The sequence below is a fragment of the Manduca sexta genome, chromosome 27 (assembly GCF_014839805.1).
Source record: "Manduca sexta isolate Smith_Timp_Sample1 chromosome 27, JHU_Msex_v1.0, whole genome shotgun sequence".
Taxonomy (NCBI): Eukaryota; Metazoa; Arthropoda; class Insecta; order Lepidoptera; family Sphingidae; genus Manduca; species Manduca sexta.
This window is the reverse complement of record NC_051141.1, coordinates 8,746,244-8,771,180: the sequence shown is the minus strand read 5'-3', so window position 1 is coordinate 8,771,180 and position 24,937 is coordinate 8,746,244. Positions and strand designations below refer to the sequence as shown.

General features: G+C 33.1%; 1 protein-coding gene across 4 annotated transcripts in view; it reads right to left on the bottom strand.

Moving 5' to 3' along the window:
- Window positions 1-24,937, bottom strand: part of LOC115442894 (eukaryotic translation initiation factor 4 gamma 3) — a 58,090-nt gene that overhangs the window by 7,137 nt on the left and 26,016 nt on the right. For 2 of the 4 annotated variants that reach the window (XM_030168094.2, XM_030168092.2), the window contains 20 exons: window positions 24,311-24,430; window positions 22,702-22,766; window positions 22,555-22,587; window positions 19,728-19,904; window positions 18,955-19,017; window positions 16,934-17,013; window positions 16,131-16,842; window positions 8,675-9,073; window positions 7,628-7,930; window positions 7,416-7,546; window positions 7,187-7,340; window positions 6,955-7,121; window positions 6,675-6,878; window positions 6,444-6,590; window positions 5,515-5,599; window positions 4,502-4,724; window positions 4,301-4,427; window positions 4,045-4,218; window positions 1,026-1,191; window positions 404-484 (listed from right to left, as the gene is read on the bottom strand). In XM_030168094.2, the coding sequence (XP_030023954.2) occupies window positions 404-484; window positions 1,026-1,191; window positions 4,045-4,218; window positions 4,301-4,427; window positions 4,502-4,724; window positions 5,515-5,599; window positions 6,444-6,590; window positions 6,675-6,878; window positions 6,955-7,121; window positions 7,187-7,340; window positions 7,416-7,546; window positions 7,628-7,930; window positions 8,675-9,073; window positions 16,131-16,842; window positions 16,934-17,013; window positions 18,955-19,017; window positions 19,728-19,904; window positions 22,555-22,587; window positions 22,702-22,766; window positions 24,311-24,430 (3,611 nt within the window). The remainder of the gene's footprint in view (window positions 1-403; window positions 485-1,025; window positions 1,192-4,044; window positions 4,219-4,300; window positions 4,428-4,501; window positions 4,725-5,514; window positions 5,600-6,443; window positions 6,591-6,674; window positions 6,879-6,954; window positions 7,122-7,186; window positions 7,341-7,415; window positions 7,547-7,627; window positions 7,931-8,674; window positions 9,074-16,130; window positions 16,843-16,933; window positions 17,014-18,954; window positions 19,018-19,727; window positions 19,905-22,554; window positions 22,588-22,701; window positions 22,767-24,310; window positions 24,431-24,937) is intronic. The other 2 variants (XM_030168095.2, XM_030168093.2) reach the window with 1 other exon arrangement.

Genomic DNA, 24,937 nt, shown 5'->3' with positions numbered 1-24,937 from the left:
TTTATGTTAATTGTCTTGAAATCTACAATAGCGACGTCCCATTGTAAATATTTTGCTGGAAGAAAGTAGTGTTAATTGGTACAGTAAACAAAGTTATACTTGACAACACGTTGACTTTCCACTTCTCGTATTCTTAACACATCAGTCACATCTGGCTCGTGGGTAAAGATTTTCATAGGTAAAACAGTAACAAAATATATTTAAGCATTTTTTATATATGTTAATAAAAATTAGATATTCAAAAGTTATTTATTACTAATTGGAAATAATTTAAAGAAGTTTAATAATTTCGTGTTTTTCCTCAAGTGATATGCCCCATATGCCAATACATAGTAAAAATCATAAATACACATATTTTAAAGTTTAAGTATTGAAACAAAAATATTGAAATCCATATACTTACTTATATCACCTCTTGAGTTGAATGTCGATCTTTCAATGGATGCTCCCTTTGAATGATAGCTTGGTGTCATATCACGTGTACCTTAAATATTCAATAACAGTCAATATAAAATATTATGGCAACTAAGGCTATTCATTATTTCCCAGAGAGCACCCGCGAGTCAAACCTAGTTTATAATATTAGTAGAAACATATTACACTGAAATAAGTCTTAAAAGTTGTGGAACACACATCAAAATGTGTCCTGAAACATATTGTAGCACTATCTTTTGAAACTATGTATTATGATTTCATCCAGGTGGATGGAAGGGCAGGTGACCTTATCCCACTCTTGAATGGTGTTGACTCCCTCTGACCCATTAAAGCTCTGGTAAGCTTCAGAGTCCATATACTATCCTATCACTAGAGCAAGGATGCAACAATATTTTACATTATATTAGTTACTTCTTGTAATACAGGTTTCTCTAAGATTATTCACTAGGGACTGGAACCTCCAAGGCGAAAGCTGTCATAAAGTTTGGGGCATGAGAATGGTGTCTGTATAACATTTGCTAATCTGTCTCATTCAATATTATTATCTTTGCAGCAGGATGAATGAATAATGAAAAATAAATATGAATTACCTCTAAGTGAAGTTGGATCTGTCTGTACATTTTCCAATACACTATACATATTTTTACTGAGATTAATCATTGAGGTGTTGCTTCCAGCCGTTTGAGCAGTATTCTTTGTACCCGAGCCATGATTCCATCCCGAGTTATGGGGTGCTAACTTAATATTGCTTAAACTCTGTAAACAGAAAAAGCATTATTTATAAACCATCACATACTAATACTATTGTGGTTAATACAAATTAACTGGCTGCTTATGAAAATGTATGGCAGATTATATTAAATGGTTATTTAATGAAAGATATTTCAAATAATAAAAATTATGTAAGATGTTCAACAGACATAGAATACATCACATTGTTTAATAATTAATATATTGCCAATTCCATTTGACGTGAAATAGTGTTATATCAGTTACTAGCTTTTGCTCGCGGCTTCGCCCGCGTGAAAGAGTTTTCCAGGATAAAAGTCCCACTATATATTTTCCCGGGATAATAGCCTAACCTTCCCAGGGTCTTATACTGTCTCCATACCAAATTTTGCTTTATTATACCATGTCTTATGTCACGTCCCTTCACTTTTTATCCTGTTCCCGTGGGAATGGGATAAAAAGTATCCTATGTCCGTCTCCTGGTTCTAAGCTACCTCTCCAATTTTCAGCCAAATCGGTTCATCCGTTCTTGAGTTATAAAAATAATTTTAACAAAAAATTAAACCGCCTTCAAAAACCACTCAAAACCAAAAAATAATTTCACATAACAAGTATATATTGGATACTAATTTTGGAGTCGGTGCCTAATTAAAATTGCTAGTTAGCTATATTTGTTGCATAGTCCATCTATGAGCTAACTTTCTTTCAAATCAATTAAAAGGAGTAGGTTTGCGTGTATTACAACATTCACAGTGAAAGGTGTAATACCAAGCACATGTATGGTGTTTCATCTTTTTCTTTCCTCTTTTTTCGAGGCAGGGAGTGTAATACACACTTGACCAGCTATATGTAACAGGGGAAGAATTTGGGTAGTGTACAGTTCACAAATTTAAATATTTCCTTAATAGCTTCCATTTGCTGTGCTGCGGCGATATGTTTATCTCCGGTGACGATCTGACTTGCTCACTTTGTACTTATCATTCGTTAATGTATTTATCTAGCTTAACTAGCAATTTTAATTAGGCACCGACTCCAAAATTGGTATCCAATATATACTTGTTATGTGAAATTATTTCTTGGTTTTGAGTGGTTTTTGAAGACGGTTTAATTTTTTGTTAAAATTACTTTTATTTTTTGCTTTTTTGTGTTAGTAAAAAAATAGACCGTCTCAATGGCATAGTTGTGTTTCGCTCACGATACGACTATCGCGCTGAGGAGTTACACCTCTGAGTACCACTGAAAAGGGGAAAAGGTGTGATGCTATATATATGTATGTAAGAAGTAGATTCAAGCAAACCTAACGCAAAAAACAACTGATATTATTTGGCTCACAGTACAACTATCGCGCTGTGGTGTTACACCTCTGCCTACCCCTGAAAAGGGGAAACGGTGTGATGCTATATGTATGTAAGAAGTAGAGTCCACTAAACCCAACACAAAAACACAACTAATGTGTTTCGCACGCAGTACGACTATCGCGCTCAAATGTTACACCTCTGCCTACCCCTGAAAAGGGGAAAAAGTGTGATACTATATATATGTATGTAAGGAGTAGATTCAAGCAAACATAACGCCAAAACGAAACTGATATATTTCGATCATACTATAACTATTGCGCTGTGGTGTTACATCTCTGCCTACCCCTAAAAAGGGGAAAAGGTGTGATCCTATATACATATATGTATGTATGTAAGCAGTAGAGTCAATTAAACCCAACCCAAAAACACAACTGATATGTTTCACACACAGTACGACTATCGTGATGAAATGTTACGCCTCTGCCTACCCCTGACACGGGGAAAAGATGTTATGCTATATGTATAAGTATGTGAGAAATACAGTCAACCAAACTCATTGAAAAAACATAACTAAATACGTCACAGGAAAGCTAAATTCGGGATCGTTTTCTTGGACGACATAATTATTCAAGTTTTTTTAATTTTAAAACCAAACTACCGAAGCGATCTTGAAAAAAAAATTATGGGGCCAATCTAGAGAGAAATTCTTTCGAAGAAAAAAAGAATTTTTCAAATCGGTTCATAGATGAGCAAGTTCTGAGGTAACAAACATACAAAAAAAAATTCACGTCGAATTGATAACCTCCTTTTTTTGAAGTCGGTTAAAAAGTGTAACTAACACCACTTTCTTTTATATATATAGATAAATGTTAGCCATGTCTTGTCCATTGAAGGCCAATACAACATATAGATAACATATATTATGTAGAACTCATTTGGAATAACTTGTAGTAGCGCGCAGTCACTTGTCTCATTTATAAAAACTAAATCTGCAGAATGTGTGTTCCAGAAACCTCGTACATACGAACTGCTTACTTTGGGTTTCTGCAAACTTACCAAACACCTAAACGGCAGTACTCGCCGTGTATCAATTTGCTTATGCTGGCGATGGTTTAAGTTCGACCAACATGTATTAAAGTTCTAACATTAAAATACATATTAGTTGAATAACTCATGAATCGACGCAAAAAACATGATGTAGAGCTGATACAGTCTATATCAGATGGAAAGCATATGTTAAGTATTTTTTAACAATTAGTAACTTTCCCGTCACATTAAGGATAAAATTATCTATAAAGCTGGGTCTCCAACTACCAAAGTTTAATGTACAAAAAGCATAATAAAATAATGACCTATTTTAAGGAAAGCTAATTTTTTATTGCTATTTTTTTTTGAAGTTGCTATAAAATTGAGCTTCTTAAAGATAGGTAAAAAATTAAACATACCATGAAAAAAGGGAAAAAACTATAAGGCCGCAAACAGAAATTGGTTGTTTAACGAGTACCACAAAACATTTCTGGAATGGGTTATTATTTTATCAAGAGTGTAATTAAATCTAGCGTGACATATTCCCGATACAAACCTTTTGTGACGCAGCTTTAAGTTTTGATGTGTCCACAGGGAAATTGGCTCTAGATGGTTTCCATGTATTATCCATGTAAGAATTATTAGAATTTTGCCTCCGGCCATCACCACGTTTGCCACGGCCTCCTTCGTCTCGGCGAAACCCGCCGCCCATGGGACTGGCATTAATAAGCTAAAGGGCAAAATCAAATATGTGCAAAATAAATAATTGTTTAAAAAGACCGAAATATTCTCTTTTTTAAAATAAGTCATACTTCAATTTGACGTTGCTGTTGTTCTGCTTCTTTCTGGATTTGATCCATCATCTTAGGTTGTGAATCTACAACACTCTTGACAACCCATTTTCTTCTTCGCAACAGAATAACATCTTGGATCATAAACCTTTTAACATAAAATATTATATGAAAATCCATACTAACATCACATAATATACTATAAATGAAATAATAACTTACTTCACTCGGCTGCTTATTTGATGTGATTTTCTATCAACAATTTCTTGCATCTTTTTGAAAATGATATCCAGTTGTCCATGTACTTCATTTTCAATTTGTTCACCAATAGTAGTGAGTAACTTGCAAAGACACTCAAGCTTTTCTTCATCTAACTTATCAATTAAATATTTCATGCAATAGTCCATAATTTTGGATGTCAGCATTTTTAGTTTGTACAGTTCACCTATAAAGAAACCCATCATTATTGCCTATTTCTTTATTTTGTTGGTGATTTATATGAAAAATATATCAATAAAATAGCTTAACAGCCTAAATCATATTCAGGGAACAAATACATTAAATGTCAACAAATATCTACCTGCTTTTCAAGTACCCCTAATTTAATCAGAGAAATTTACAAATATAAATATAAGATTTAATGGGAAAAAAAGATATTTTTTGCTTACATTTTAATTTTTCCTTGAATATGGTAGAGAAATATATATATATATATATATATAGGTAGAATTTCGCCAAATGCATTAAATTGGTAAAATAGATTGAACATGTAGCAGCAGATTATTAAAAATACGATAAATCAATAAAAACATATTCGCTATAGTCATTTCGAATCAACATTAATAGTGTATTCACAATATGAAGTAAATTTGAGCACAGCAAAGCATATATATTGATTTGTATAGTAAACTAGCACAAATTCTCTATTGAAGATTAAATTGGAGATACTTGTAACACTCGCCATAGCCTTTGAATATGCTTTAAATAACACAAAACACAGCAAGAATTATGTACATAGACTAGCCCACTAACAGCAAGACATTTTCAATTGTCATAACTAACCAAATTTTAAAGTAAATATGTTGATAAAAATAGTATTTACATGTTAGGATTCATAAAAAATATTAAGTAAGGTACATTCATAATAATATATTAAATGTGTTCAATTATCACCACAGCTGAATAAACACAAATAACTTAAAAATTATAGAATTAATTTAGGCAAGAGTACTTACCTATAAACCTGACATTTCCAACAGACCTCCTCCTCACCCTTCTATGTTCGTCTTCTAACATAAGCTGTAGCTCCTTCTTCTTCACCTAAAGTATAAGTAGAAAAATTCTATGAGAAACTGACATTATTTTTATAAATATGAATATAGAATGCGTAACCTTATTACTTCCCAAAATTAATTGATTAACTCAAAAACAGGCTACCGCAAAGTAAAATATTAGAATCATTTGATACACTAGATTAAATTAAAATAATCAGAAAATGAATGTCAAAATTCATAATGCCACAAAATATTGTGATATTATGGATAATATACATTCATTCATTCATCACATCGTACATTTGAGACTAAGCAGTGTTTAGATTATCAAGGAGGCCGACAGAATTCGACATCCGCAAAAAAATTTGGCCTGAAAACCATCACAGCAAGCCTATCTACAAATTTTGAAGCTTGCAGGACTTGCGGCAACACGCATGTGTATAGAACTATGTATTGACATATTGCTGCAAATGTAAACTCAATTGGAAGTTGGTTGCAGATCGAAAGCTAAACTAAGTTAGTCTAATTTATTATTAGAGGAATTGTCAAATAAACCATGTGAAGGAATATCTTGAAAAGAAATTATGTGGAACAGAAACAATACAGCCAAACGTAATAAATTGGATTGGATATGTGAAACAGCAAAATGTAAAAACTATTGGTATAAAGATGGTAAAAAATTTAACAATGTTTGGTGTGTAAGAGACATCTACCGCATAGTATAATTCTATGACGTAAGTATCTTGAATCCCTATGTGTGTAGGTGCTCCTACACTCTTATTTCTGACACACTGTGGTTGTGTGCTAGCACCAGTGTGGTCAGTTGTATAGGGTATTGTATTTGATGTTATTAGTCATATTTATCGTAATTTGGATACAACAGTACTTACAGGATCTGTGCATTCAGCAATTTCCTTCTCTAATTTCATAACTTGTGCATCAACTTTATCAGTAACAAATTGATTTTGGCATTTATTAATTATAAGAGCTCTGAAATTTACACACTGATCTGGTGTTGTAGGGTTATCAGCTGGCACCTAAAATATGTAAAGTGTTAATACAGGGCTGGTTAAAAGCAGTGTATAAAAATATCTTCAGCCTAAATACATCATTGTCCATACCTTGAGTTTTGATAACTTATTACACATAGCTGCATATGCTTCCGAAAAATTAGGCTCATCAATAGCCTTCTCAAATACCAAGTCAATAACACCTTCTAAACGTTTTTGATTATTTATCTCAAGTGTCTTAACCTTGTCGAGCAATGTATCGAATTTTTGAGGTGTCAACTTATTCAGAATCCCCCTGAACTTCTTGTACAGTTCCTATATAAAAAAACGCGGATTAATAAATTGGTTGTATTTTATGAAAATAAATTCTATTATTTGGATTATTAATAACCTGCGTCTTCTGCTCCTCCTCAGTAAGGGTCTCTTGACGGAAACGATTTGGCTTCCAAGCGGAATCAACTTCATTCAGTTTAACATCATCCCGCAATATGATCGAGATCAGAGGCTTATGAGGACTGCTACCACTGGGAGTGGATGGTAGTTTCATGCTTCCCCTGCCTTTAACATTTTGATTAGACATCTAAACATATAAGTAATAAGTTAAAATACAATATTAAACTTACCACTAGGTGTCATATTCCTGCCTTCTTTTTTCATTTCACGAGGGGTATTATTTCTCGAGCCCATACCTGAACCCTTCAAAAATGGTGGGAACAATGAATCATTCATGGGCCTTGAAATATTTGAGAATGGAAGGGGCTCTTGCATAGGTGCAGTCTGTAAATATGGATCAAATAAATATCTGGTATGTACCACTATTAAAGTTTTACAGCATTTATGGTAGTTTCTTACCCTTATAACATTACAAGCTTCCAACAAAGGTGCATCTGGTTTATTTTTCGACAATGGGTCATCCTTAATTTGCATGAGAAAATCAATATCATAACATTTCTTGCCAGTCTTGTTAAAAGGTGACCATTGATCTAGAATTAGTACAGGGTATTATGCATTATAATTTATAAGTAATATATTATTCAGAACTGTAATGTATAGAAGACACAAACCTTCACTATACTTGTATTTAGGTACAAATACAGGTAGTGCTGGTGGCGCCTCTTTATTTTCTCCAACATTTTGTTTAGTCTCCTCTTGGACATTCTTTTCTACATTAACTACTTTATCAGTCTCATCTTTACCATTTTCATATGACTCTGTCTCTTTGAGATGAACTTCACTTGTGGCCATCTTGTTAGATTTTTTATTTGAATTCTTTGTATTCTTTACGACCTTCTCATTTTTATTGATATCTTCCTTGGCAGTCTCAGTTTTGTTCAATTCAGTACCATTTCCATTAGCTGTATCTGCATCTATCAGATATGAATAACAGAAAAGTTTTTCAACAAAGTTCACGTCAACTAGACACAATTACCCTAACTAGAAAAAGTAATTGATTGCAATACATCTTATTTTAATATGACATATATATTGCATTCAATCAGTGAGCAGATGAATATCAAAAGGTGTTTATGCTTTTGCTGACATTGCTGCTTAATACTGTCCTGAATGTCATTCTTATACCTGAATGCTATTTTAGCATGCCATATTTTAATAAATTTTGCTTAAAATACCCAGATATTATTATATGTACTGCACGGATTTACAAGATGGGGCAACAAGGGTAGCGAGTTATCTAAACCACCATAGCTACAAGAAAACTGTCTTAGTAGGAGACTGCTCAGCATTTTTAAAAACATTCACAGATTATTAATAAATTTACAGTGAGCAATTTGAAATTGCCAATTTTCAATTAGGTTTTTATAAGCAAGAGCTATTATTAAAAATTTCACATGGATTCCAAATTATTTACTATTGGTACACAAAGCTATACCTGTGGTACACAAAGCTATACCTGTGGTACACAGTAATGTTGCTCTTGCTGACAAATCTCAATAATCCACTGTGGATAATATAAGGTAATGTGTAACCTTTTGATAATCACCTCACTCACACACACACACGGTTAAAGATTCATTAGATTAGTATAATTCTTAGCTAAGGTGCATCTTTGTAGGTAATATTTTATATTTATGAAGAAATTTATTATAACTAACCCATAGTCTTATTATTAAGGTTAGTGTCTTTCATTTTAGACTCAGCTTGATTGTTGCGAAGAACGCTTGATAAGCTTTGTGTTAGCTTAACTTGGGCTTCAATTGCACTTGAGGTTTCCTTTGTTTCAAATTTACTCTCAGGTTGCGGTTTCTCTTTGACAAGCTTCTCAATGCTTGCAGATAAAAGCTCTGTAGCAGTGAGGGTTACCTCACGCGCTGGCTGTTCACTCTTTGTAGGTACAGCTTTGGATTCAGCTGGTGCAATATTTTTGGATTCAGGTGCAGGAGATAATTGTTTTGTTGGTGCAAGATTCTTTTTAGATTCTGTATTTATTGCTTGATTGCTTTGACTAGTTAGTGGGTTGATAGTATCCAATAAACTATCAACTGAACTAATCGCTGTAAAATATAATAAAATAGGTGAGCTTTCCATGTTATTATTAACCTTTAACACAATCATTATTTGTAAATTTCTACTTGTCATTTTAACACTAACATAAAGTTATATATACCATAAATTAAATGCACATCTAAAATGTTGCTAATTACATATTCAGTATGTGTATAGTAAAATAAAGAAAAACATTGTTATAATAAATCTACCATCTGGAATCTCAATGGCATCCTAATATGCAAGAGAAGTCCTTTGCTGATGTATGCAGACTGATAGTATATTGTACTACTATATATTATATTATTATTACCAAAGATAAAACTAATAGAGTACCTATATGGAAAAGGTGATTGAAAATGATTGATGTTTTAAGAGTGCTGATATAATAAATTTGGAAGTATGTACAGGTGATAAATGTAGTACCAAGTTTGAATTTGGTACTAAATTAGATATAGCAATAAATCTTATCCATGTACTAAGGTAAATGGGACACGATCTACACATGTGTCATGATCGCGAAATAAGTAAATGAATTTAATTCTAGATAAAATCAGGTTATATTCTGTTTGTACTAAATTCATTACAGTATCCTGTGTGTTGCACATTCATAGTTATTGCCTATATGCTCTAAAACATTACTTTTAATCAGTTATTACTACGTCACGTAACGTAACGTCATTTAATTTATGAGGTACCTCGAATTTTTGCATTCTTTTATTACTTTTATAATAGTTGATATTAAAACTATTAAATAAAGTACCACACCTAGATGGCAAACATCAAAGCCATTTAGAACAATGTCTTGTTGCTAGTCACTATTATCGGTATATTGTACTATGTGTTAAATAAATGGAGGTCACAAATTCGAAAGTTACTCGATATTTAAAATGAGCATATTGAGAATCAAGAGAATGTAATTTTAATTGCTATCTGCTATATTGTAAATATTGCATAGAAAATGATCTTTAGAAAATGATATGTAAATGTATACGCACATCAGAAACGAATATGGTAGACATTTATAGAGTCGGAACGAGAAAAATTAACACACAGGCAAAGTATTAACATTATGCATTTGATTTTTAATCCGAGCTATCACTTCTTGCTAAGCAAGTACGTTTTCTATAAATAGAGACGGGAGGTATTTCCACGTGGGAGTTTCGCACAGTACCTGGATATCATATATTATTGTGGCACTGGTAGCTAAATTATATCACAGTTACAAAATCCTTTAAAATCTTTACTAAAACTTCACTCAACTAAAATGTGAAACGATAACGTAGCAATATGGTAAAAGAAAGTCTATCCAAAAGGTCACTCAAGGATCTAATATGTCCGACTTTAACACTCGTACACTTGTACCACACTATTTGTTTTAAAGCTTAAATAAAAAAATATGATTAAAAATGCTAAAATTAACTCGATTCAGCCGTAAAAAGTTGAGTAATAAAGTCTTAAATATTTAAAAGGCAGCCATGCTCAACGTGACTGTGAAGTAAAAGCCGCCATATTGGATCGTTTCCATGCGGCAGGAAATAAGCAGCTAGTACTGTGCGCAAGTTCAAAATCGATCGATTTAACTTTCTTGAATCGAGTCACGTTGTTGCTGCGTTGTATTCGTTCGCAGTGTATAAGTAGGTATAAAAATTTAAATCCAGATGTTAGCATTAGGTATATACGCTATAATACATAATTGTTTATCTAATGTCAAAGAAGTATATTAATGCAGTGTAATGCCATAGCACTCACAATAAAAAAAATATAAAATAATATTTTAAGGTACTAGATGATTTGTATTATTTGCTATAAAAAATGTACCTCCCTTAAAATGTATTAAAAAAAATATTTATCCTAATTATTGCAAAAATAAATAAGGTGTATGCGGCTGATCGGATACGAGATAAGATCGTTTAACGAACAAAAATACCTCGAAATTATAAGTAATTATTTTTTTAAACTACATAGGGGCGGCGACGCATATTCTTTTGCTTCGCGCTATATACCGCAGTTCATGCTACGACCAAGAACAGATATGCTGTGTAGTGAAACAAGTGAATTTCGCTTTTCTTCTTAGTGTTAACATAATCCCCCCCACACTTCCTTCCCATCTATCCCTTGCCATTTTCAACCAGGGCCCTGCAGTCGCTAAGCCGGAGGGAACCAGTATACCGTTCGCAGGTTTTCCTCGGTGTTGACTGCAGGGTCTGTACTCAAAAAAACCCTGATCAGGACTCCTGCTGTATTTTGTGCGTCTTATGATACTAGGTTTACAAGCCAGGAGATGAACATTTAGAACATATTGTGTAATGATGTCTGGAGTACGATTTTCTAAGAATGATAGATTCCGTTACATAGTTTAGTTTTGGTTGACAAAACTTTATGTTACATCTGGTACCAACATAATAGACCTAAAAGACTAGAAAGTGTGTTGGCTATCATGATAGCTGACAATAGGCCGCCATTATTGACTCTTGTTTGTTATTGTTGGACTTTATTTGCTAATTCATTATATTGTGATTTTGTTCAATAATAATTTGAGTTTTCTGCCGAATACGTTGAGTTGAGTCTGGCCTCCGTTTCATGTATAATTTTCTTTAAGCTACTTTTGTCGTATGGGTTCACGAAATGGTGACTCTTATTATTCCGAGATATTAACTCCAATTGTGTTTACATTTATGTATTTTATTTATTTTGTGTGCTACAATGGAGAATAGAAATAATCAATATCTCTAAGGTATCGTACCATTTCTATATAAAATTGGAAATAAATAACGGAAAATTGGACTGTAATCTTAATGTATATTCTACAAACACAAACGTCCATATAAACTATTTGTTCAAAATATGAACTGAAATGGCAACCAAAACATCACTATTATAACCTATTAATTCACTTGAATAACAAATAATTTTACTTATTTGACTAATATTTTTTGTTCACATCCAGGTTTACACTTAGACTTGAGTTCTTATATTATGAGCGTCACTCCGTATATAACCACAAGCTGTCCATGTTGAAATCATAAAGTAAGGTGTACGGATTACAATGCAGTTGAGTAGAGATTGCAATGAGTATACGGAATGCCAGATCTAGTACGTAGTATATATATATATATATATATATCGAAGGCCTGTAATGAGTTTTGACCTAAACACTTTATATTTTACATAGGAAAATCACGTAACACTATTTTGTAATTATAATTTCATATACTGTGTAGGATTTATGGTCAGAAATTATTATCGATATTATATTATCAATCGAATAAGGAACGTTCCTATAGTAGAGCAGATTTATAGTAAGTTGGCAGCCTTGCGTCATTTTTAAGACGTAACGTTGGTACAAAATCTTACTTAAACTGAGCTCATGTATATGTGCGTAAGCACAAAATCAATGTACTATGTACCGATTTTTCTCACTTAGTATGTTACTTAATCTATGTTAGAAGCGTTATCTACTTGACTTTGTGGGCCTTATACTGCCGTGCTAAGCGCAAAAGCGGTATGTCAGGGAAACCTTATTTCGAGATGATCAAAGTTGTATAGTTTTGTACGTAAAACTGAGATAGATTTTTTGGGATACCGCTTTTCATTTTAGCATGGCAGCATACTAGCTTTATTACAACGTCTAAACTTACGCTGCGAACGTCCGTTATTTTTCAAGGGTCTTTTCTAATTCCAATAAAGTTATCACCTATTTTTAAACTTACACAGATTACAGAAATATTTAATGAGATTTCTTTTTCGAGTCTTCCCAACTCATCTAAAAATCGTTCGAAATAACCCGAATGCACCGAAATATATCTGTACTAACTGGTAGGACTATCATTTGATATTTATTTATTTATTTATTTAAGGACCTCCAACAAAGGATACACGGCTTATAATAAATACAATGTAATATTGGTATAATTAACAATGTGACGTGCCTCTTCAATTACAGGAGACCACAGCATGCAAAATATAGTATATATTAAATTATATTAATATATATATATATATATCAAAATATATTAGTAGGCAACAGAAAAAAGGTACATATAGTAAAGTATGTCTTTGCAGTTCAGAATATAAAAGCTAAAGGCAATATCAGATATTTGAACTTGCCTCATTTTTCAACCAATTCTGATATAGTTTCTACAAAGCATGACATTACGAAAAATGAAAGCTACGATAGCCTAGTTGGGTGTGGAACGGACTGTCTAGACGAATGTCCGCAGCTTCAAATCTCAAGGGCACACCTATGAGTTTACTAAAAATCAGTCTCTTTAAAAATCTGGAATTTTTTCCTTTTCAAAATTGCATTCAACCATCTTACCGCATATTTCTTGAATGACAGTAAAAGTCAATCATCCGAAAAGCTGGGTCTTGATTACGGTTCTTGTTTTTGCATCAACACTGCATAAATACTATTAAGTACATAAAACAAAATTTATTTAAATACACCCGTTGTATAGTTATACTGTTCAGGGATTTATTGATTAATGTGTAATCTGAAAAAGTGCTTTTATAAAAAAAAACTCCCCCCCTAAAAATATCATGTACCGAATCTTCAGTGTTCAACTGAATTAAAATGCAATCCATACAACTGCTTTAATTTCCTCCTAGCCGAATTTCGACCACGGCGGCCAATCCCAATGGGGATCAGCCAGGTACGCAGGATATATTATAGTGCACAACTGCTTTAGTATGGTGTCAACATTCACAGCTTGTTGTAGTGTATAAAGTGGAGTTTATAATATAAGAACTTGAGTCTAACTGTAAACCTGAATGTAAATAATAAATATTAATTAAGTAAATAAATAAAATGATTTGTTGTTCAAGTTAATAAATAGGTTATAAGTTATAAGTGACGTTTTAGTTGCCATTTTAGTTCAGATTTCGAACAAATAATTTATATGGATGTTCGTAATATGACAACGTCTACATCCTTTTACCATTATTATTCTCCAGTTTATGAACGTTTTTCGAAATTTGCCCAGTTTTCTGTCGTAACTGTCGAAATTGCATGCTTTGTCAATTTTTCAGTTTTATCAAATACAACTAGCTCTTTATGTTGTATTCCCATACGAAGCGTTTAATGGCGGCCCAGGCTAATTCACTAGGGTTTAAATCGCACGTATGTATGGAGGTACTCCTATAATATCATGTCCATGTCTATATATTTTCAAATTGATATTAACGGGCCTGTATTGTTCTCCATCGTGATTTTATATTCTTTTTGGAACCGGAAATTTTAAATTCTTTATCAAAACAGAGTTTAATAAAAATAATACCAATGTAATAATTTTTCTTTTCTTTATATACATTCAAAATAATGTTTACGAATAATAAATGAGCACTCGTGGTAATGGAACTAAATCTCACGTCACTACGAACGGTGCCATTCATAACTATGAATAAATATCGCAACGTTACTATCATTAACAAACTTAAATGAGTGAAAAATAATATTATCAAAAACTCTTCTTTTTAAATATTAACAGTACAATTCATTCACAATTTTTTTGGTTCTAGAAATTTCACTAAGACAATCACATTTTGGTTCCAAATCGACTACAAAATTACGGTGTATAATTTCAAATAAATCTGTTTTCCTCTTTCAACTGTTGCAAGAAAAGTTCTTGTCTTCTAACTATATTATAAATGATTGCTGATTTTAGCGAACTTTTTGTTGGGGGCTTATTTAGCTGGACACTACGGTAAGGTGCGTTGTCCATTACCACGACACTGTGGGCAGGAAGGGAAGGCAAAAGCATTTCGATTATTCATGATGGTCACCGCTAGTGGTACCGGCCTAAATATCAAAGAAGCCCCCATTAGAAATCCGTTTTTTCCTCCTGCGCTGACCATTATGAGTCTATTTCCAGAACTAGTATTTGCGGGAATTCCTTTTGATCCAGTCATTTAACAACACTTTTAGAAAGTTGAAATTATTATTCACCCACATTTCGTTTAAACGAAAATGTTTCTGTTGTGTTGTCGGTATTCTCTGATTTTCATTTAATATTAATAAAGTTTGAAAACTTTATCTGGTTTTTCAACTGAAACAGATCGTTTGGTTTGATACTGACGCCACCTGTGACCCATTTTTTTCAACAGCCCTTGTAATGTACGAACACCCTAAAGAAAAGATATTCTTTCGCGTAATGCAACAAGTAGCTTGATACATGTAGAAAAGATTTTCTTGTTAACCGACGAAAAAACGGAGAAAGTCCTCCATTCAACACGTCTTTTTTTATGTTCTACCACTACCATAACTTTTTACAGAGTAAACCAGTTATTTTCGGATTGTGGACAACGTTCTTTTCAATAAACCGATGTAAAACGCAGCTCTATCCAATGTCTCATTGACAAAATATTTAAATTAATTCTTTTTCCGTTCAATGCCACAATTTTCTAATAGTTCTATGGCTAGTGTCCGAGCTTGAGAATGAAGAATTGTTTTTGTTTTGTTTTAACGCGTGATAAGGAAGCCACCGTAGGGAATTTAATACACAACAACAAAGAACAATGTAAGCGAGATCGAAATCGATAAACGCGGAACGTCTAAATTCATACCCCGATTGCCTGGTCATCCTGTTGCGTATATTACGTGCGCCACTGTGGCGGATATTAACACCTTGCGTGCGGTGATCGCTGGTTTTATTTAGAACTACGTTATACCTCGTATTTTATATGTAATTTTCCTTATTTTTTTCCTTAATCCGTCTATAGGGGCAAAGCCGTCTTTTTGCAATTACGAATTTTTATACGAAGGACAGTTTCAATATAGATAAAAGAGTCAAAAATCTCGTATTTACTTACACGACCATCAAAGCTGATATATACAAATTATATCGAAAATGGTAGCATCGCTTTTTTATAATAATATTCCAGTCCTATACATTTGAGAGAAAAATTAAATTGAAAATACTTTATAATTCAGGTTAAGTGCATTTTTTTTATTCTTAGTGAGAAGAACCGTGATCGATGACCTAAACTTTTCAAGATGTTATGTTTGTAATTTAAGTAAATAGGTAATTTAATCAAGCAGTATTTAGGTAATAATAGTGTACTTACCTAGTGACGACGAACCATTGGGTTTATTAAATGTGGGCGGAGTTTCCTTTTCATGTATTGTGTCTGAATCTTTATTTTTATCCTTTTCTTCTGACTTGACTCTTTCCCTAGGTTCCCTTATTCTCTGCGGTTGCGGAGCAGCAGCAGCTAAAGAGGGCACTTGTGTGTTCGAAGTAACATTGGTGTGGGAGGGAGCAAGGACAGGTGCGGGCCCAGCTGACACTACACTCGGAGACGTCGAGGAATCCACCACATTAGTACTAATACTATCAGGGGGCTTTTCTATATCATCATTTTGAGGCATACTTTTGCCTTTATGTTGATGATTTGGTTGAATATTTTTATTTGTATCTAGAACTAAAGACTGAATAGTCTGATCACTATTTTTTTGGAGTTGCTTAATGCTTATTGGCATTTTAGGCACTATAACAGGACTATCTGATATTGCTGAAACTATCGGGGTTTCGTTATGTTCCACAATAACATCACCTCCTAAACTTTTACTTTCGTTAATATTTAACGTCTCAGACTTATGAGCATGATTATGATTTGAAGTTGGGTTCTGTGGCGGTTGCATTGAACTCATTGTGGAAGATATCGGCAATTCGACGCTCTTTGATGTATAATTTGATTTCGTAACACTGTCACTAGGCTGATTCGCGACTTCACTAACTCTTCTATTAAACTCTTCAACAACACTATGTGTTGACTCCTGGATGAAAAGAAACATGTCATGAAATATGTCCAACGACTATGCATAAATTTAAATTTATATACATATCTTTTATAAAAACGTGACTTACGGGTTGCGGAGTGTGTCTGTCACTCGAATCGCTCGTCACATAATTATCGTTGGATAACATATCGCTCAAAATATCTTTATCTGTGAAAGAATTATTTAATTAGAGTTCAAAAATCATAGCCAAATATTGCATTGTGTAAATAATATTGTCGTATTTGTGATGTCTTAGAGACCTATCACATTGGCGGATTACGAGCTGTTTCGTCGCCAAGCGATGGCGCAGCGATCACGCCACAAACTCAAAGCGCTTTTTAGACAGGCAGTAAGAGAATAGACTCTGACGAGCAAACAATGTTAGCTTTGTAAATTTACATACGTAGAAAACGTTAATTAATCAACTAGAGAGCGTCTATTGTGTGATTTCGTGTTATAAAAACTGGCTATTTATTTTTTTATACTACAATGTACATAGGCGAACTTAAAGTTATCTCTCTCTCTCTCTTTGGATCATCCCAAGGATAACGTAGAGAATGCAGAGATGAAACATTCATATATATACTACTTATGTGTTATTTTGCAAACGAATGAAAATTTTATTTCCACATGCTGATGCCGAAACCTGCATTTTACGAGTTATTGAATCTTAGCCACAAATACTTACAACTTCACTCGACAGAAACGCACTTATGATAATCAAATTCAATTAAAGAAAAGGGTTGTACGAGAGTGCACAAAATGACGTCGATGACGCGAAGACGACGCGCACCAGCGGCGTGTTCACTGCGAATTCGCGGCGAGTGTGAGGTGTCCCTGCTCCATCGTGAATTCGCTGGCAATATGCCAGTGTTATTAGAATCTTATCCTATGCCTAAATTCTCGGGGCCGCAGGTGAACGACCAATGCAAAATGCAAAAAAGAATAAACTACTATTATTGTAAATCAATCATGTGACGCGTTTTTTAAATAACAAATGTTAATAAGCTGCGCAGATATCGCGTGACACAAGGAATAGATAAACTATTCCCCATTTATCAAATCCAAAGGAGATGAAAAGGGACTTAATATTTTCAAGTGGTTATAATATAGTAGATATAGTCGATACTTCACTTTATCCAGTTTCATTCAAGAGCTAAAGTATACTTACAGGCTCTTTATTGATCTTCTGGCAATCACTTATATGATACTGTAAAACCACGGCTACGGTAAATTCTTAGATTTCCCAGTAATGCCTGCTCGTAAAAATCGAAATCGAAACGATCTGAGATCATCTTTTACTAAGTAAATTAATATTTATTATGTCGTTGTTATTTTTATAGTTATGTTATAGTAATTCTGAGGTCGGTTAGATTAAGTATGAGCTATGAACATTTCTGCCAGAAATAAATATTTAAACACAAAACTCGTACATTACATCAGGTACATTTTGAAGCTAAAATTATAAAGTTGTTTTCGATAACTACGCAGTCACGCGGTAAGGGCTTAACTGATAGGTAATTAAAATACTTAAACGATTATGAAATAAATGCATTGTTTCACTCTCAATACTTATATTTGCCAACTTTTATTAGTAAAACCTAGCATGAACCAAACTCTAATAATAAAAGTCAGAAAAATAATTATTTCAAGTTTTTTAAATCTTTACATGTACTAACTCTACTAGTTAAACCTAAGAATTACAGATATACGAGCTTTTACAGTAACATATATATACGAGGTTCTAGACACCGCAATGTCTATTTCTGCCGCCTAGCAACATGTGACAAGCCCTGTTATATTATTCCAGTTTGAACAATACTGTATCCAGTCTAGTGTTACTACTACTCGACAAATTTAGTAATTATTCTAATGCAGTAAATTATCATTTCAACGTAGTACTGCACCAAACTCGTTAAATGTGAAAGTAATTTTATGTAATTACTTGCTTATTTCTTAACGACCCGTGTCGTCACCGTAATTGATTAACGACTTTTAGCGTTGCATCAAAATATTATTACTACAATATTTTTTTCCGATATCTTAAAAAATTATAAAGACTTTAAAACATGTCAACTTGTCAACATCCCTTTATATGTTATAACTTACTTGTATCTGGATGTATAATTGCAAGTCTGTGACTTGGACGTTTTTGGACAGCGGGCTGCATACCTAAAAATCAGAAAGTTTCGTTATTTAGCTTGTATGCGCCATGCACATTATAATCGGGACCAACGAAACGAAAAATGCATGATATGTTAATGTAGTAAAAAATATTATTTCTAGAAAATAATACAATATGTTTAATTTTGAATACAAATATTCACAGGTGTGTGTACTAAATAATTGTGTCTCTGAAAATGTCTATAATTTGATTACTTAAATTTTTATGTTAACTCGTTCATACAAGATCTTAATGTATTATTCAAAAAGGAAAAACGGGCACGTATAACGCGACAATTAACATACATTTTGTTAATAAACTATTGTATCTTTGCCAGAATATAATTAAATAATAGGTACCAAGTATGTATAAATTTAAATGCTCTGATTGATGGTTTATGTTAGGTTAATAATAATCTGAATTACACGTCTCATTGCATGCTGGGATTACCTTAGCGTTTCATTATTTTGATTATATTTTTTTAAATATGTATCAATATCAATAAATATGTTAGTAATCCAAATAAATATAGCTCGCTTATAATTATCATATTATTGGCGCTGTTCCATTTGTAAGACGAGAATTAAAATAGTGTTGGTCGTTAATGCTCTACAAAAGCTATATCGACTGTCACATTATAATGGCGCAAGCATGCCTAGAACTAACATCATCGTGTTACTGAAATAAAGATATATAAGACATATTGTTTGAATATTACCAGGCATCGGTTGGTGCATGTGTGTTGGCGCCTGGGGATGTGGTATGGTAGCGGAGGGCGCTGTCGCCGTAGCTGGAGTACCCTGGAGTCCAACTAGTGTGGTGGGATTGCTTCTTCCTTGCGCATTACCTTGAGGATTCTGCGTTGGCAGTTGGGGACTAGTAGATGGGTAGTAATCTGTCCATTCACATTAATTTTACATGTAAAATTTTGTTAACGCAGTAGGTGTGAGAACATGATAAATCGTACGTTAAATGAGTTTATGGAGCCAATATTCCTCTCCCTCCCTTTATTTTTCTTAAAATGAGACGAATACACTAACAATTATTTTTGTGTTTGATCCACTCATTTATATAAAAATTTAATGTCTTACATTAGTTTAAAATTAATAAAATATATACTATATAAATAGTATATAAATTACAAGAATACTGCAGGAGGAAAGAAATATTATGTATTGCTATGGTAATGTATATGTTTGTAAATGACGTATCTGTGAAATAACTTTGTTATATCAGGGAGCGTAAACAACTGATTTTAATAAATGAGGTATATTTTGATTAGCCTTGATTTAAATAGGATGCTTTAGATTTTATAAAAAGAAAACATCGTCACAGAGACTGTAGGACTAAAGAATAGAGTATTTTTACTATCAAATTTAATAATCCTACAAGCGGCAATTCGTAAAAGAACATATTTTATTTTTTGCTCTCGGTTTACAAAACAATATTTTCAACTCTTGAATATTTCGCAAAAATAATTCAGTCAGATTTTAGGCTAACCAAATACAGCTCATTAATTGCGTAACGAATTATAGCAAATATATATTTTTTTTATTAAATAAACATGCCACAAAAACATGCATTATTATAATAATAACATCGAAAATAAAATGATAATGCACATGCCAATTATTAATGCCTCTTCATTTATATAAAGTGTGAACGGGTTTAAGTAATATTCGGTTATCATTGTCAGCGTTTGCCCACCGCTGCTTTGTGATTTTCTCTAATTGAGTTCGAAGACATGATAATTTGATCGTACATCCACTACAGCTGAACGCTGTTATTGTCGGTAGGTAAGTTGGGGCAAGCTTTGTATTAGTGGCATTTCAGCCAGTGACGAAATCAATACGAATCTGGAAGGAGCTTCGATCTCCAGAAGTCGATGTTACCGCATTGCCCAGCACACTCGTATATGAAAGTGCGGTGGACAAACGCCCTAAGAGCTTACTACATGCATTTCCAGTTTGAATGTCTATAAAAGCGATGCCTCGGCAAAGCATTCAGATAGACATTCTATGCAAATGTATACAGAAAAATAAAAAGAAGAACGTATAGTCAATGCGAATCTCTTTTTAAATTATAAAATACAAGGATCCATAAATGACTACAAGATATAAAGCTTCAGATAAATGACAACTGATTTTTTATAACCTTCCTTTTCGTGGTCCTTCACAAAATTTCGAAAGCCTCCGTTGGTACATGTGCCGCTAAAATTTATTCGAGCGAAAAACAATTTTACGTGGAAATTTAGTTTTTATGTAATTGGCTGTGGTTTTTATTTCAAATAAAAGTATAATTTTGTTTCAAAATGATAAATATAGCCCTACTGTGTGCCAAATATGTATATGCACGGTGTTAGAACCTCATGTCGTATTCACAATACTAGATAGGTACATATCGACAATCTCGCTGAAGAACGTCGATGTTTTCATAATAACGCATTAGTATGCGTAATATTATTCGCAGAAGTTCGGAGAGTGCGATAGTCAAGTACTACAAGTTACAATAGTAGATGACACACAAAAGAACTTAATTTTTTTTTAATTTGAAATTTACTAGAATACTTTTCGTAAACAAGAAACAGTACAATCGCAATTAATGTATATTTTTTAAAAAAGGCAGATCACATATCCTCATATTGAACCTGCCCACACCCCAATGGCCCTGCTCCTAACAAGTAAGCATCCTGCAGATGATTTGATCCAGTTTTACGACCAAAACGCCTGCCTGACAAATGACTGATTGATGAATTACGCACTGTGACAACTTCAATGATGAAATCTGTACCAGATATGCCAACTAAAAAAACACAACCCACACATGGTAAAATACACGTCTTAGCGACTAGTTCGTGTGAGTCGCAAGAAATACAACAAATATTTAACAAATTAAATTATAACATATTATGCCCTCATATTTGCAACGCCCACTCAGCAGAACTGAGAATGATAATATGATATGTGGCCGTATTACATTTATTAGCCCTAATGTCAGCAAATCTATACTGATAGGCTGAGCGCTTAATTATAAAAGAAGATGAAACAATATTTATTATTTATACAGAGTGTAACACGATCAACGGACCAATCAAAGCGTGCCGATAAAAGACCTCAAATACTATCGATATAATGCCCTACATTTCTTACCCGATATTGTGTGGTTCATGTTATATAAATTTATAAAGTTTCAATGGAAGTCAATAATTACAATTTTCATTACATATTTATCTCGAAATTCAAAGGACTTTAAAACAAATTTCCACGAATGATTTTTATTCCACCACATTGTGACTCAACCCTCAAAATTTCATACGACTAGCAGCGGGATATCACAGTGAACATACTCCTTTGCGGAAGTCAGAATAATAACACTAACTCAAAAAAATTAACTAGTTGATTTTGGCAGTCTATACTACGTTAGAGAATAATAATTATGTTTGCTAAATAAAATACTGGAAATATGTAAAATAAATGCATCCACCCAATAATCACACACAATTCGCATTTAATGGACTACAAATTATATTTGAGCCTGTCGAATACCTGCTTCCGTGGATCCGGCGATCGTGTTATACCCTGTATATTATAACAGAAAATATTTCATTAGGTTGTAATTAAAATGTATAAACATTTTAAAATTTCAACGAAATTCATAATGGTGATATTATTTAATCGATAAAAAATACTTACATTGCGGTGATGGTCCGGGCGGAGTATTGTAACTCTGAATGTAACTGACGTAAGGATAGTGGTATCTGGTGACAAAATAAATTATAGATTTTATTTAACTCAAAATATTTTAATATTATGTACATAGTTATATACGTATAGAACTGTGCTCCAAATAAATTGCACAGTGGAATTTGAAAAAACATGTTGTAAATAATAAAAGTGCATTTATTATAAATGCACTTTTATTACACTACACAAATAAAAGTCATAACATATTAAAAAATAATGTAATTTCTATGTTATCTATGTATAGGTTCCAATAAGGATTGTATTTTATATATGAGTATAAGAATAATCTGTATTGACTGGGGTGCCTGACTCGATGGTCATTGTTTTGACGAAATTCTTTGAGGATACGTGAGTGTAAGCCAAATTGTTTGGTGACCCCTTAGAAAATCCCAAAAAAACGCGATTCCTAAATTTATGTTTGTCATTGATCGAGAAACCAATGCGGTAGTCGTGTGTTAATTTCTCAACCTGTCACAATAAAGCGACACGGAGTCACTAGTGACGTTACTGCTTTAAAATAATTTTAAAGTCCCATGACGCTTCTATTTTTTTTCTTCATTTGTAGTAAGAAAAAAAAATGTAGAATTACACACCAAAACTCAATAATTAACCCGTAAAACTAGAGAAATAGAGACTTGGCGCTACTAATATCAAAAGTAAAGCATTAGTCGGAATACCCCATAATGGATGAGTTTAAAAACTTTTCCATTACTTGATTTATATAAGATTAGGTTTTAATAATAAGTTCTGTAACTATTTCCATCGTTAGTATCCTGAAGTTGGGAATATTACAATAATATCATTATTATTTTATTCACAAAAAAATCATGGCACAAGACCTTTCTAATGAAAAATAATAATTTTCTGACAACACAAGCATCTTTTGTGCTAAATAGATTCAAGTTTCAACATACTATAATATATCATAATTAGTATGAAGAAAGTAAACATTTTCACCGTGATTGAATAATTCTATGACACGTTTATGTAAAAGTGGGAATATTTAGAAAAACGGATTTTTTTATTAACGTTTTAACGCCCACGGATTTTGTACACTGAAAAGCATCAATGTAAAAAGAAGAAAACAGAAAAATAGCTCGTGGCAAAGTGACATGTTTCAGATGTAAGTGCGAACGTGAGACAAGTAAATCTGTGAAAGCGACAAGACCCCTCGGTGCTTTAGTTTGATGTAGGAAACGCGGAGTCTTCACCTTTTCTAGCCAGTGGGCTGACCTATAGGAATTATTTTGTGAATCGAAGTTGCGAAGGAAGTGTGTCGCAGCTGCGGCCGGTGTGAGCCAGAATCAAACGATAAAACAACCGGATTAATAATTCGTATATGCGGATATTTTGCGTTTTGTTCAACGTTTGGTTCAGTATCCGCGACGTCGCGTGATAAGAGCGAATATTTTCAAATAGTTCTCGATTAGAACTTTGTTGATCATCTTATTCCCAACGTAAAATGTCTAGGAAGATCACATTTATCTTATCCCAAATTGTACACATTTAAATACTTATTTACTACAAAACATATTTTTTATAAATACAAGTTACTTACTGTGTGCCAGATCTTGGCTGCTGGTAAGTCTGCAGGCTCACATGTGTCGGTTGGAACATTAATGGATACATTACTGGTCCGGTTGGTGCCGCCGTCCCAGGTATGAAAGGCTGCTGTTGCCTGAATATATGAAATAAAAATATTATCCTCCAGTGTAACATAGATCGCAAAATGTATTCCATTTGAATTCCCGCTTGGTCAAGTCGCCGCTACAATGGGTTTATTTTATTTTACTCATTAACAAAGAAAATTATGGGTTTCAGGTTCAGGAATACATAAGCATCCAGGACTATTTATTGTAAAGGTGAAACTGCACCAACACTTTGTCTTTAATTAGTTTACGCGTCGCCCCGCTTTCGCGAAATCAGTTACATACCAAATCCACACAATTTATTTTGGTCTCATCGTGTCGTTTCACTGCATCACGTAGTCACAAAATTAGTACGGGTTCACCTTTACGCCGAGCGTACTTTGGACACAATTTCTTATCCTACGATTCACAGTAATTACCTTTTATGACTCATGTAATACTTTTTGCGTTATATTATGGAGATGAAACTAGCGAAAAATTAATACATAGATAATATTATGTAAAAGGTTAAATTTGTCGATACTACCTTGTTTGTT